Consider the following 14,816-nt stretch of genomic DNA (forward strand, 5'->3'; position numbering starts at 1 on the left):
CGCCATTGCATAAGATAAATGTACTTACCAATCTGAAGACGCCCGTAGCACTGTGAAACTGGTCCGTTCCCAAAGAGAATTATTTAACACCAAAACACAAGTTAGCAATAACCGAAAACACTATTTATTCGCTGCAGTCTTCAATCATACTGTACTTTAAACTTTTGAGCAAGTTCTATCTTCCAAATTCCAACAAATTTAAAAAAATAATTGTCTCTTTCTGGTCTATTTGTATTTCATACGACAAACAGAGACAGATGCAATTTTAATTGTGTTCCTAAAATGTGTTGCTCATAGAATGTATAAGGACACCTGCGCCGGATGTTACCCAGACGAAATGGTCTGGGACCGCCAAGTGAATATCTTAGTATTTCAAAAGGACATATGAGAAGCGCTGTGTCACCGATTCGGATTAAGTCCTTTTCATTAATAACTAAGAAATTACTTACTATCCCTTAAAAATTGTCCAGTTACCGCCTCTCCCATTTCAATTCCGGTCAATCATTAGGTAAAGCAAAATGGTAAAGTGATAATAAGAATACTAGCGTGACTCAATTATAACGGTGTAGCCCTTTTTATTACAATGCAAAATTTATCTTTCGGCTACCGGCTTCGGCAGGATCTTCGTCCAGTTCGTGGAAACGTTTATAAAGTCCCGCCCCGTAAAAAATATTCTATCAGATTTAGATGTAATTTATTTAATATCTTAAAAAGTAGTAATGCGATATAAATTTTTTAAATGCAGATCGATAGCTGAATAGTTTTTCTAAGATTACCTAAATTATTTGTTATATGGTGTAAAAAACCATCTAGATACAGCTTAAAACTCTAGTTAGTGTAGAATTATAACCCCGGTCCGGGGTGGAAGTGTTAAGAGATTATGAGGAGCGAAAATATGCAACTATATGCAATGACGACGAAATTCTAACTCCAAAACAAAAGACACTGGATGTGTGCTTCTTTTTTCATATCTTCTTGCTTGCTTTCTTTCTTTGAATCTAGGTCCTTCAAGAAATGGAACGAAAATGAGGGAAAGGGCAATTTTTGTAGGAATCGGATTGTTTCAATATTAAACAATGCTATTACAAACTCCGTATTCTAACGTAACGTAACGTCTAATTTCTGCGCGATCTCCTAGTATAATTGTTTAGCTATCCTACTATGGCCAGACGACGCTCTCGATCCTCACCTGCAGCGGCCCGCCCGATATACCCTGCAAAATACAACAATAAGGTTATAGGGAGGTTATGCACAAGCAAGACATAAAACTTTAATGAGTAATTCTAGCGACTGTCAAATATACTATTGTGAAGTTTGCTTGTGTCGAAGCAGATTCACTGTCATCTGAATAATACATATTCTCAGCATTACAGTAGGGGAAAGTGGTCACCATTCGGACGCGGGGCACTTTCGAACAGTAAGTATAACAGAAAAACTAAACGGCACACAAGCACGCCTTTGATTGTGTGCAGGGGCATTTAACTAAGCTTTGGCCTTGAAACTCATTTGAAACCGCCACGCCCACCTCAAAATTCTTATAGAAAACGAATAATATGGCTAAAAGCTCGATCTCATTGGTGAGAAAAGAAGGATTGGTTTGATTTCTCGCTCTCTACCATAATGACTCGTGTAACAGAAAGAGATGACGGAATTTTGCCGTTTGACAGTTTCAAATCATTCAAACAAAATGAGTGTGGTTTATTTATACACGCGGGTTGTCATTTGCTGCCGAAATACTATCATATCCGTCGAAAATATTGCGTGTTAAAGTTGTTCGTGATGAAAATACAATATAAGCCAGTATAGTGTTAGCGAGTTACAAACATATATTCAACCTACCTACGTAAGTTCAAGTTTAAAGTGAATTGAGAGTTTTTAGGTTATTCGTTCGGTTTTTTGAACAATGCTTCATACTTGGCATATGTCTTCCTCCACAACGTATAAATGTTATTTATTATATCGATAAACTTATTCATGTTATTGATTAGTGTTATCCTGTATTATCTTATTGTTTTGGTGAAATTAAAGATTTTTAAACATATGTAACCATGAGTTCATGAGGCTGAAAAATGTCGGAATTCTTCGTCGTACTGTCGGACAATCATGTTTTGGAAATTTTCTTCAGTGTTTTTGCAAATTTCTTGTCATTTTGGGTTTCTTCTTAGATTAACAAGTTTCATCTTAAGGAAATGCACTGTAAAATTTTATTTTCTTAGTCAGATGAACCTTGCCCTTGGAAAACATTTCGACATTTTTCTGCTTCAAGGACATTTTTTATTTTTATAATAGTTTTTTTGGGCTAGTGAATGAATAGGGTAGGCCGAGAGCAATTATGTTGTCTATGGTCGCATCTTTTTTTAAATGGCCTTGAGTTTCCTCTACCTTGTCTACTGCTCTACTCCGCACGGTAGGTACTGTTTGTATGCTGCTTGTATATCTGTGGTTAAGTACTGTATAATTCCGTTACATACAAAAAGCCCGAAGATATCGATCTAGAGAGTGGTATATTTATGCCACGGGGAGTGGGTTCGCATTTTATGATCGCACGATTTATGGTCGCACGCAATACCTTGTTGCTCACCCTTACTTAAGTCATATTGTATTTATTGTATTTCTATTTATATAGTGACGTTTCTTCAACATTGGAACTGATGCCTTGTACATGTGTTGTAAACTCGCGACAGAAGAATGTTGTACAATTTAGATTTGAGGCCGTTGTCACAAATGTTAACCACGTGATTAGTGAGTTCCTCCAATTAGTCAATTCTATTATTAGACCACATTATTGCGTCTTGCGTTTACTCATTGTCAATAAAAAACATCTACAAGATTATTTTCTCTTGTTCCATGAAATAATAAACCGATGTTGCATAATTATTTATGTTATATAGCAAAGGTTATCACATATAGAAACACGGTTATCGCCGTTTTCAGTAACTTTTCGATTCAGAATGGTTATCTTTTAGTACCTATACCGAAAACACGTTACGTCGTGTTAGCTGATACACCGTAGTGCGACTCATAAATGGGAGTCGCTTTATGCACAGCGACTAGTCGACAGGGGGCGCGGCCAACATATCCGAAGTGAAGTGTTTCGGCCCTTTATTTAAAATTGGTTCTCCGCTCAGATTTTTTCTGTGACGTCACGGCCGAGCATTTCCGAATATTGCCGAGCAGCTGATAGATAATTTTCATCTTTAGTTTCATACAATTCTTGCACCTTGATTTCATTTGGTTAGATTACATTACTATATGGCCAATATCATAAAGTCGATTCCAAAGCCTCAATAAAGACTGTTTGGTATGGCAACCACATTCTAATTCCTGCAAATATAATTAACTTAGGACAATAAAAAACTTGTGGTAGGCCCTATGTTCAACTTTTGTACAGATTCGTACTAGGCCTATATATACTCAAAGTATCTAATCTTTTTACATTACAAAACAGTACACCTATGGGAAAGTAAAACTAGCATTATTTGGAGTCTATGTGAAAATTTGGATGCCATATAGTATGTTGAAGGATAAGTGAGCAATGAAGGAAGTTGCGCAATTCATTGATTCATATACTTAGAAAAATTTAGCATTATAGACCAAAAACAATATGGCTTTCAAAAGAAAAAAAAGCACAGAATTTATTACAGGATTTTTCAAATTATATTATTAATGAATTAAACCATAAAAGACATGTTTAGTACTATTTATCGATAACTCCAAAGCGTTTGATACAATTGACCCACAGAAATTATTAAAAATCTTAGAAGCAATTGGAATTAGAGGTAACCTACTTAATTTGTTTAAATTTTTTTTATTTAATAGACATATCTGTGTAAAAATGTTAGAAAAAATGAGCTGGAGGAAAAAAATCTATGCTGTAGTCCCGCAGGGGTCGATTTTGGGTCCAACCCTTTATATTATATTTGTGTAAATAATGAAAAAAATATTTAAATATGTAAGACACTTTGTATATGCTGACGACACTGCTCTTGTCATATCCGATGAACAATTATCCATTGCGATTAAATATTTGCAACATGACTTTACGCCCCTGATAAAATGGTCACATGACGCAGGTCTAATCATTTATACCAAGAAAACCTAATTGATGTACATACGGTCTCCACATGCTTCATTTCAGATCATGCCTAAAATAATTTCACATAACTTTATATGTATTCATCAAAACATTTTACAGCCCTGTATATGTGAAAGTATTGAACTGGTAAATGAATACGTTTATTTGGGGGTGACTGTTGATTGTCATTTCAAATGGGATACACAAATAAACAAAACTTGCAAGCGGCTGAGAGCGATAGTGGGTAGGATATACAAACTGAAATGTTTCGTTCCGGTGAATATTTTAAAAATTATTTACCTATCACTCGCAGAATCAACTTTACGGTATGGTTTAACTACTTGGGGTCACTCTTGTTAAACTAATTTAAACCACCTGCAATCAGTACAAAATTCTATGGTTAAGTTATTAGCTCAAAAACATATTTTTTCACAGAGACGAAACATATCATTGTTGTATCGGAATTTAACAATATTACCGGTGCAGGCCTTATTATGGTACAAAATATTGATTCAACATATATCTGAGTCTGATTATAAAAATAAAGTGGAACATGAATATAATACAAGGTTTACAAAGAATAAAGGAATGCTTGTTCCAAAATATAATAATAAATACGGACGGCCAACCCTAGAATTTAACGTGCCAAAAATGCTTAACATGTTACCCATTAATATAAAAAATTACGATTCTACAAATAGATTGAGATATATGCTGAAACAATGGTTACTAAATAGAGATAGTTTATATTAATTTAGGTGTGTTAATTGTATAGTTATAGTAATAATAGTATGTGTGTATGTATGTAATTGATCATTAACATCCTGTTGACAAACTGCTTTATTGCAGTTAAACGGGATTGTAGCTTGAAAACCAATAAAAAAAATGATATTATTTTATTAATGGAAAATAATACATTACACCACACAAAGGAAATATAAACATTGATGGAACAAACCCCTTTAAAAACATTACAGATAAATCCTGAATTGAGCCGATCAGGTTCTGCCCCATCCTGAAATTTATGTTTAATAAATTGCTCCAACAATAGAGACACATCTCGTACTGAGGAAACTCCAGCTTCAACAAGCCTGTTGATTTCTTGTATCAGGTCAGGATGAATTTGTTGGGTCATCTTGGCCGCGTCTCTGCTGTGGTTGTGGCTCGCTTCTCCGGTTGCCGAGACGTAATAACGTAGCACACATTTAGGTGGGCTAGTGGATTGAAGGGCTGCCTTCACTTGTTTCAGAATCTGAAAACAAGCCACAATGTTTTACTGTAAATAAAAATAACAGAACCCTACAAAAACAGTAATTATTGGTTTGGTAGGCAGTAAAAAATATAAAATAATATTTTCAACAAAAAAATATCTGATTTCCTGAAGGGCACAGGGAAGTATGCTTCACACCTTCTATTTTGCAGTGTTGAGGCCCTGGGAATCATATATCCGGCCATGGTACTGTGCTGACATCTACCATGGCAGCACAGTCAAATTCAATAGATAAGAATGTTGAAAATGTGTTTAAGTAAGCGATGGGAAGTTGCGTATTCCCACCACATTTCCTTCTAAATAAATGTGTGTTGCCCAAAACGGTATTTGTATAACCTTGCATCTAACCAGTGTTGTGTAGTATCTAGATACATTTTTGTGTATCTGTATCTAGCTATATTTTTATAACTGTATCTGATCTAGATACATTTTTACTAGTATCTAACACCTCAGATACTCAGATACTTTCAGATACTTTATTTTCGAAGTGAACTTTTTTACCGAGTTTCTCTAGTTAATTTTAAAGTTTTCTCACAGATTCAGCTAGTGGGTACCTTTGTCCATCTAGTGTATAATATTTTATAGCAGTTTATATACATGCATTTTAGGGGTCCTAACCCGAGTAACCGAGTACCCGGGTACCCCTCTTTATAAAAAAAAAAGAATTTAAAAAATAAAATAAAATTAATGAATAATTTCTTTTTTTTTTAATTTTCCATCAGAACCCTATTCAAGTTGCACATAGTTCACGTATTTTTTTTATTTATCTAAGGGGCGTCGGGTACCCGGATAGTAATATGCTACCCGGGTACTCGCGAGGACCCCTAATGCATTTATGTTATCACCGCTTGCAGGCCAATTTGCCAATATCTTTTTGGACAATGAATAAAACAAGCAAGTGTTAGTATGTAAAATAATCACAAGCGTTTACGTCTACCGTCTTTAAGAAATTAAAGTAATCGCTGTTTTCGATAATATATATTTTTTTTAAAGTTTTCCCCCAAAAAAGAAGAAAAGTATCCGAGTATCTGTGAGTTACTTTTAAAAAGTATATGTATCTACATACAGATACAATTTTACATTGTATCTTGTAACTGTATCTGGCTACAAATTTTGCCAAGTATCTGTATCTGTATCTAGATACCTTTAAAAAGTATCTGACACAACACTGCATCTAACTATAGTGAAAACATTAAAATAATGTTATAAAGTGATTGCCCATGTAGGGATAAGCAGAGAAAAGAAACTATCAAACCTTCGTTTTTGCTCTTTCTGCAATTTTAGGTTTAACGGGAAATTCTGGAAAATATTTTATTTGTTTCACACTCATCATTGCGGGACAACCAAGCTTCTTGGAGTCCAAAACCCGGAACCTCTTCTTCTTATGGTTTGGGTGATCAGCCTGAAAGAACAATTCAAGGTATAGGGTCAAATAGGCTTATACGTATAAGACGCCTACTATTTGTGCGGCTAATAAATTGCCCATGGTTAACTTATTTGACGGAGATGATTAACTTTTACAAAAGATGTTAGGGCCTATGCAATGTTGACATTAGTATAAAATTACAAGTGTGGTTATAATCCAGTGTGATATGAATTAAAATTGTGAAATGAGCTATAGCTGCAGGGGCTTTAATTAATTTGGCACTTTGAGCATGGTCTTCTTTAGACTAACACGACATGAGGATGTGTTACGAGCCACGGCACACTTTTAAACACACAAAGATGAATTGTGATTGGTGTGATTGTCGTGTTAATCTAAATGAGACGGAGCTGCAACTGCCATATTAGGAAGGCCCGTGGTGTAATCTAGTCCTAGATTACCTAGGCCCATGCCCATCGCTTTTTTTTTATTTAAAACACATCACCGACGATACGGTGATCATTTTGGGGTTATAGATATTAATCTAGGACCAGAGAGTCCTCGGTGCTCTGTCAATGCTACTATTGAAAGACGAGGGGGAGTAGGCCTAGCTGATGTGGTTCAAGGGTGTATTAACATACCAATTCAAATCTCTTTTCTTCTTTTTATTTGGGCGGTGTAGTCGGGGGCCTTGGGCGCACTCTCTGTACGCATTCATACCGAATGTAAATGGCAGCCCAAAAAAATGGAATCCCAAAGAACTCCACTGTAGGCGGGCAGAACGTGTATACTGCATCTGAAAGATTGGAAATGTTAATTTCGAATAACTCGTAAATATCAGCAGCTGCTTATGAACTGAAGAAATGGGAAGGCCTACCATAGACCTAGGCCCTAAGGTTTAGAACTTACCTCCCAATTTCTTTTTCATACTGTCTCTCGTTGAAAAAGAGTGCCCCAACGCGTTCACAAAACACAGACATGCTTCATAATTTACTTCATTGTCAATGTATCCACTGATAACACCCGTCTCTGAATTCTTTTTGAAATTACTTAACGAAACTTCTAAAAGACGGTATAAACCGGCACACAAAGAGGCCATTTCTGATGATTTCTGACGTTTCGTTTCACCTTTGACCATTTCTGATGATTTCTGACGTTTCGTTTCACCTTTGATTATATATTATATAATCAAAGCGTTTCACTGATTTTGCATTACAGGCAGTGAGAAACAATTTACTCGGAACACACTCGGGTATGCTCGGATATGTTGGCCACGCCCCTGTCGACTAGTCGCTGTGCATATAGCGACTCCCGTTTCAAACCCCAGCTGCTTAGCTTCACAATAATGCGTATTACACTGTTCAACCCACGCATGTTTTATGCATTCAAATATCTCAGTAATATATTGATTTCTTATAATAATAATAATTAATAATAAGAATTAAAATATTAAAAAATCTGTTAATGAAAAAATAAGAAAATACACAGATTTATGAAATGAGATAAAAAGAATTTGGCATTCTCAGACTATAAAAATATTACTAATAATAATAATAATAATAATAACATAACATTTATATAGCGCAGTTTTGTGTTGTTTCACTTCATACCATTTTACCATTCGTTATTTCGGCTACTGGCATTATACCTAGCTCTGTCATTCAAAATTTAGGCGTATTAGATCTATCAAAAAATTTATATATAAAAATGCAAAAATCGGTCATTTTAAATACAAGTAGGATTATGAAAGATTTTTTTAATATTTTTACTGAGGGATCAGTAGGATTTATAGGTGCAATTAGAAGTTCTACCGAGCCGAACCCTCTGATATGAAAATATCTGGAGTCGGTGAATTATTTTCCCATTATTTGATCTCTGGTGAGTTGACGTATTGTTCTTGTATTGTTTTGAATTTATTTTGCTTATATAATGCACTTGCATAATGTTGATTGACTAGATGATCATTTGTGGAAAAGTGTGTGGAAGGGTTTGGTTTTTCCTATGGGGAAGATTTATCCCGGACATAAACTCGGAAATTCCATTAAAAATAATAATTTTTATTCCAGGATGTGGGGAGGTTAGTGCAATCCCACACTTCCCATATATAGGTATACATATTTTTTGTACAGTAGGTATGTGAAATTGAAAAAATATATGACGAATCATAAATTATCAACAAAGTAATTAACAACTATGCAGGGCGTGGTCTTGAGTGAGCTTGATGTCTGATAAGGAAGACGTGTGTGATCTCATCTGAAAAGGGCCCTTCGACCTTGAAATTTTAATTTATATCAGGAATAGAAAATGTAAGACAGATTGGCCAGATATTAAAAAAAACAAGGGCGGATGACGTAATTTCACCAGAAATGTAATTTTTCATGCATAATTTTCGGAGCTTACTTTGCGATATTTTTCTAACGAAGGAATTTCATATAATTAGCCTTTTGGCATTACAAATGTTTAAATATTATCTTCAAGAATAACGCATTTTTTTGGACTTTAAAAGTAAAAGAGTTGAAGAGAAACTTTTTATAAATCTTGGTGCTTTAGAGATGAATATATGTTCGGGTTAAATCTTCCTAACAAGAAAAACAAAACCCTTTTTCACACTTTTCCACAAATGATCATCTTGTCAAACCACATTATGTAAAAACATTATATAGGAAAAAAATACAAGAACAACACGTCAAATCACCTGAGATCAAATGGAAAAATACTCCACCGACTACAGATATTTTCATATCAGAGGGTTCGGCTCGGTAGAACTTTTAATTGGTCCTTTTAATCCTACTGATCCCTCAACATAAATATTTAAAAAATCTTTTTTAAAATGAGTGATTTTTGCATTTATATAAATTCTTTGACAGATCTAATACGCCTTAATTTTGAATGAGAGAGCTAGGTATAATGCCAGTAGCCGTAATAACAAAAAGTAATATTTTTAAAGTCTGATATATAATAGATAGATTTATTGTTCTTTACTTTTATGAATGGTGAATTATTATTATTAATAAATTTTAAATATTGAAAAATTTTCTCAACACAATCGATGGGGGTTTTATTTACATATAATATTTGTATTCATAGATAGTAGTTCCGGAAAGTTCGGATTACCTTCGTCGATATTTATTACCTTGTGTTTCTCTAACGTGTATTAATTATTTCAATTATCAAAAGTATGCACTTCAAGTGCTGTCGGCGGCCGGCGATTAATGATTATTTTCTTCAGTTTGTCTTTGCCTATGGAAATTTTAGAAATGTCATTGTAACCTGGTGAATGGGATATCTATGGAGAGATGTGACGTAATAGTGACGGATTGCTTCGGTGTAGATGGATTGCTTCTCACGTCGCTGGACAATACCATTCGTTATCCGCTATTCTGAAGTTATATATTGTATTAACTGGATAATATTTATGTTCCATTTGCACAGTTTTGTGTCACTTCACATTTCTATCGCGAAGTAAATCACATTCTTGCACTTTTACTTTTCTAGTGACGTTTCTTCAACACATTGGAATTAAAGTCTTATACGAAAGTAGGTTCATGTTATATTAACTAAGACCTAAGCCTTTAATTGGTGCACGTTTATTTTAAGAATATATCGTACTTAACAACATCGAGAATGTTGTAAAATGCTCAATAGTAATCAGGTTAACTTTCGACAGACGAGAGTACATGGTTTATGAATTTGAATATATTTTATGAATATTTTTTGCAAGATTTTTTCCCACATTAGCAAAAAACTAATTAAGGATGTTCGCACATTGTTTAGGATGAAAATTAGCATCTATGATTTTGTTTCCGTGTTCAATGTACTTTATTTTCTGTTTCTTTAGTATTATCTTTGGCTAAATTAATTGTTCTTCCCATTTTTTAATTGTTATTGTTTGAAAAGTGTTTTTTTTTTTAAATTCCTCTTTTTTAATTTTTTTAGCAAAAAATGTACTTTTATTCATTCTGTGGATTTTTTTTATGCTGTTTCGTAATTTTTTTTCCTTATTTCTGATCGATTTTATAAGTCCTTGGGTTATCCAAGGCTTTAAACATCAAGGTTTTGATTTTATGTATATTGTAGATTCTTTAATCGAGTTTTTAATGTGCTGAGACAATATATTTTCAAAGTAGTTTGAACACCTTTCGGTATCATAACTGTTTAAAACACCGTTCCACTGTTAATTTTTTTGTTTTTCGGATACAATAGTCATTTTTGTAGTGGATTTTTGGTCATGGTCATTAAATTATGTTTTTAGGGTTTATATATTATACACGATATGAAGTTAAGCTCCGTCATTCAATTAATATATCCATTTTTATTATTATTTTCTACATTTCATTAATGTTTATGTTAAAGTATCCTAACAATATAGCATAGCTTATTTTTATATTTTCATAATATGCATTTGAAATCATTAATGAAGTAATGTTCCAATCGTGTGTAGGTACTATAAACAGCTATTATATGGTTTATTGATTTTTGTTGTTGACATTATTAGATTCTGGCAAGTTAAAAGAATATGAAACATCATTAGTGTAGTTTTCGTATGACACTATCGAGTCCGGTTTTTTATTTAAATTATTTATTTTTAGAATTAATTAATGCCAATAATTTTCCATACTTCTGTTGCGAAGGTTGGAAATGTGCTCGGTGTTGAAATTAAACTATGTTTTATTTTATATTAAGTTTATTCTGTTGCCGGGATAAACTAGCTGTGAATATATTTTAACAATATTTTATAAATCACACAAGTAATTAATCACAACACAAACAGCAGGATTATTTAAGTAATCGCGGCGAGAAAGAATCAATTGATTAGCGCGTTAAAGATATGTAAGCAGTAGACTGAGTGATTACCTTAACGCTGTCATTTATAAAAGGCGCGAATGCATCGAGAATAATCCAGCGAGTAGGTAGATGGGTAGTACCTACGGTGTTTCGTTAGTAAGTTTTAAAGCGATTCAAGTTGTACCTAAGAACGTACCCGAACATTCTAGTTATTACCGCTACAATATGTTGCCGCCCGTTACGCCAAAGATTTTAGTAGTAATAGCGCGGTAGTCGACTTGACCACCAGGCAAAGGCCGAAGTGTCCAGTAGGTTCTACGACGGCCTAATTACCGTAGCACCTTAGCGCTTGGTACTGTGTACGTGTAAGTAGCACCCGACAACGTCCGACTCGAGTAGTGGAGATCCACTATCTTCGCGTGTTAGTACACACATATTTTGGAGATAATTTTATTACAGAAATCATACATACACAGAATTTTAAAATTATTTTCTAGTTCGTTACCTATAAAGTCGTCCATTTATTTTTTATTTTTTATTGTTCTTCAAAGTACAATCCCGTTAAACAGTTTGTTAACAAGATGTTCATATTCAATTACAATATAACATATGTACATTATATCATTACTAATTACAATACAACTCATACATAATATTTATCACTAACCACTGCCATAATCAATAGTAATACTAATACAGAGTATCTCTGCCTAGTAGCCATGTTTTCAGTATATATCTGAATCTTTTTTTATATTGCTTGGTATTGCGTGGTCCGTATTTATTGTTATATTTTGGTACAAGCTTTCCTTAATTTTTTGTGAACGTAGTAATAATTAATTAATTAAACCTAATAACATTTTGAAGCAGTTTGTGTTAATTTAGAATATAAATATTGGATTCGTTCATTGTAGATTTACGGCCGCTGTCAAATATGCCAACCAATTTATTAAAAGGATTATTTAATCGTTACCATTAGCGGAAAATTTAACTTCTTCCAATTAGTTAATTCAATTATTGCATAATGATTTTATGTCTTGTGTTTATTTATTGTTTATCGCAGAGTTTTTGGTTTTAATTTATATCATGAAATGCACAAAACAATGATGCGTGTTTATTTATACACCAAGGATCGTCATGTATATTTTTGTGAGCCTTTATTGCATTAAGTTTTATTACGTCCTTAACTAAGCGCGCTATCTTCTGACGTTTTATTGACGAAAGCGGTTGTGATGTATTTTATTTCATCTCAATATAACGCCTATGTTTTTGCCGTGCAGTTATATATTTAAATCATAATTCTAGTTTTAATCGATTAATTGATTGAAGCGCAATACACGAGGTGTGAACGAGACAGTTCTATATATTTTACAAGTAGAGTGATAATGGAGGGCGAAACGGTTTTTTACCACCACCTTGATGTTCGATATATTTTTGTCCAACATTTCGTTCCCACTGAAGGTGATTACTTAAGACTCTTTTGTAATGATTCGTAAACAGAATTAATTAATTAATTTTCTTTTTCAGGTGTAATTTATTTTGAACTAGGAAAAATTACACGAAGGCAATGAATCTTCCCAACACAGGGAGTGTTTCCATCAAGGAGGAACCAGCGTCCCAGGAAGAGGGTGGAGGTGAGATGCCGTATACAGATATAGATATCTACCTCCCCGATGTGAAGAAGGAATGCTTGAAGAATACGACGAGTACTGCTACAGACGGTAAGTTGCTTTTCAAAAGTAACAAAATATTGAATTTTGATTTCAGATGTTCGAATTTCTTGTCTGTTTCAGAATGTTTGTCGGATAGGATATGTTATGCTTGCTCGAGGTTTCATATATTGCCGTTCATTAGTTAGTTTGGCATTTACTGTAAAAAAGTATCTTTTCCGTAAACTGTCAAACTGGGCAGGCTTTGTATTGCATACTAAGCAGGGTTCTATTGCAAATTAAATAATTCTTCCTTTGCCAATAAATAACCAAACTCCGTTCTGAAAGGTCTCAAAGTTTGCTTCTTGAAGCACCTATCGGTCCCTGAAACGGACACGGTCCCTGAAACGGACATCGGTTCCTGAAGCAGACATCTGTCCCTGAAACTGACTTCTGCGGTCTCATCGGTTCATCTGTAGACGAAACTCAAAGAAAACTGCTCTCGCGTTTCGAGTGCAGTTATTAATTTCTAGAAGAAGACTCATTAGTGAACATAACATTTGGTCACGCATTCTCAATTTTTTTATTTGAAGAATTCTCGTCAGATGTAATATGAAAAAATATTATTATTTTGATTGTTATACTGTTCCTCTTGGCATAATTGAAACATATTTTTGCAGGTAGCATTAATAAGAAGACTACCGTCAAGGCAGAACCAAGTAATATTGATGTGGAGACTGTTACCATCAAGGCAGAACCAAGTAATATTAATGTGGAGACCGTTACCATCAAGGCAGAACCAGGATTCCGAGAAGAAGTTAGAGGTGGAATTCCTTATACGGATATTTACAAAGACCTCCCGGATGTTAAACAAAAATACTTAAATCTCTCGGAAAGGATTAGACGGCAGACAGCAGGTGAATCCGATTTTTCGTTTAGTAATTAAGATTTCGTGCTTACTTTTTTTTGTGTTTTATTTAATAATAGTGTACCTATAATTTATCTCTTTATTTATCTCTATCCTTAATCTTTTTCAGAGGCATTCCTGAAAGAGAATCCTGTGGAGAAAAAGTACTTTTGTCCCTATTGTAACTATTCCTGCTCTCGTAAGTCGTATTTTGAACCGCACGTGCGCACCCATACTGGAGAAAAACCTTTTTTATGTTCTGACTGCAATTATTCATGCTCTACAAAGGGAAATCTAAAAACCCACATGTTAACCCACAGTGGAACTAAAAAATTTTCATGTCCCGAGTGTATGTATTCATGTTTCGCAAAGGCAAATCTAAAAATTCATATGTATAACCACAGCGGAGAAAAACCTTTTTCGTGTTCCGAATGTAAATTTTCATGTTCTACCAAAGGATCTCTAAAAAATCACATGTTTACGCACAGTAGAGAAAAACCTTTTTTATGTTCAGAGTGTAATTTTTCATGTTCTACCAAAGTATATCTAAAAGTTCACGTGTTAACGCACAGTGCAAAAAAGCCCTTTTCGTGTCCTGCCTGTAAATATTCATTCTCTACAAAGAGACAACTAAAAGTTCACTTGTTTAACCACAGTGATAAAAAACCATTTTCATGTCCCCACTGCAACTATTCATGTACAAGGAATGGAAATCTAAAAATTCATATGTTTACACACAGTGAAGAAAAACCTTTTTCATGTACCGAGTG

The 14,816-nt window shown here is 34.0% G+C and overlaps 1 protein-coding gene across 1 annotated transcript; it reads left to right on the plus strand.

Moving 5' to 3' along the window:
- The first annotated feature begins 10,030 nt into the window (after positions 1-10,030).
- LOC149414533 (uncharacterized) lies at positions 10,031-14,188 on the plus strand. The gene is made up of 4 exons (XM_089644218.1): positions 10,031-10,245; positions 13,018-13,211; positions 13,820-13,956; positions 14,177-14,188. The coding sequence occupies exons 2-4, from the start codon at positions 13,058-13,060 to the stop codon at positions 14,186-14,188; spliced, it is 303 nt and encodes a 100-aa protein (XP_089500344.1). The 5' UTR covers positions 10,031-10,245; positions 13,018-13,057.
- The last annotated feature ends 628 nt before the right edge of the window (positions 14,189-14,816 follow it).

Source organism: Hesperophylax consimilis, chromosome 20 (assembly GCF_061612785.1).
Source record: "Hesperophylax consimilis isolate HC1 chromosome 20, BYU_Hcon_1.0, whole genome shotgun sequence".
Taxonomy (NCBI): Eukaryota; Metazoa; Arthropoda; class Insecta; order Trichoptera; family Limnephilidae; genus Hesperophylax; species Hesperophylax consimilis.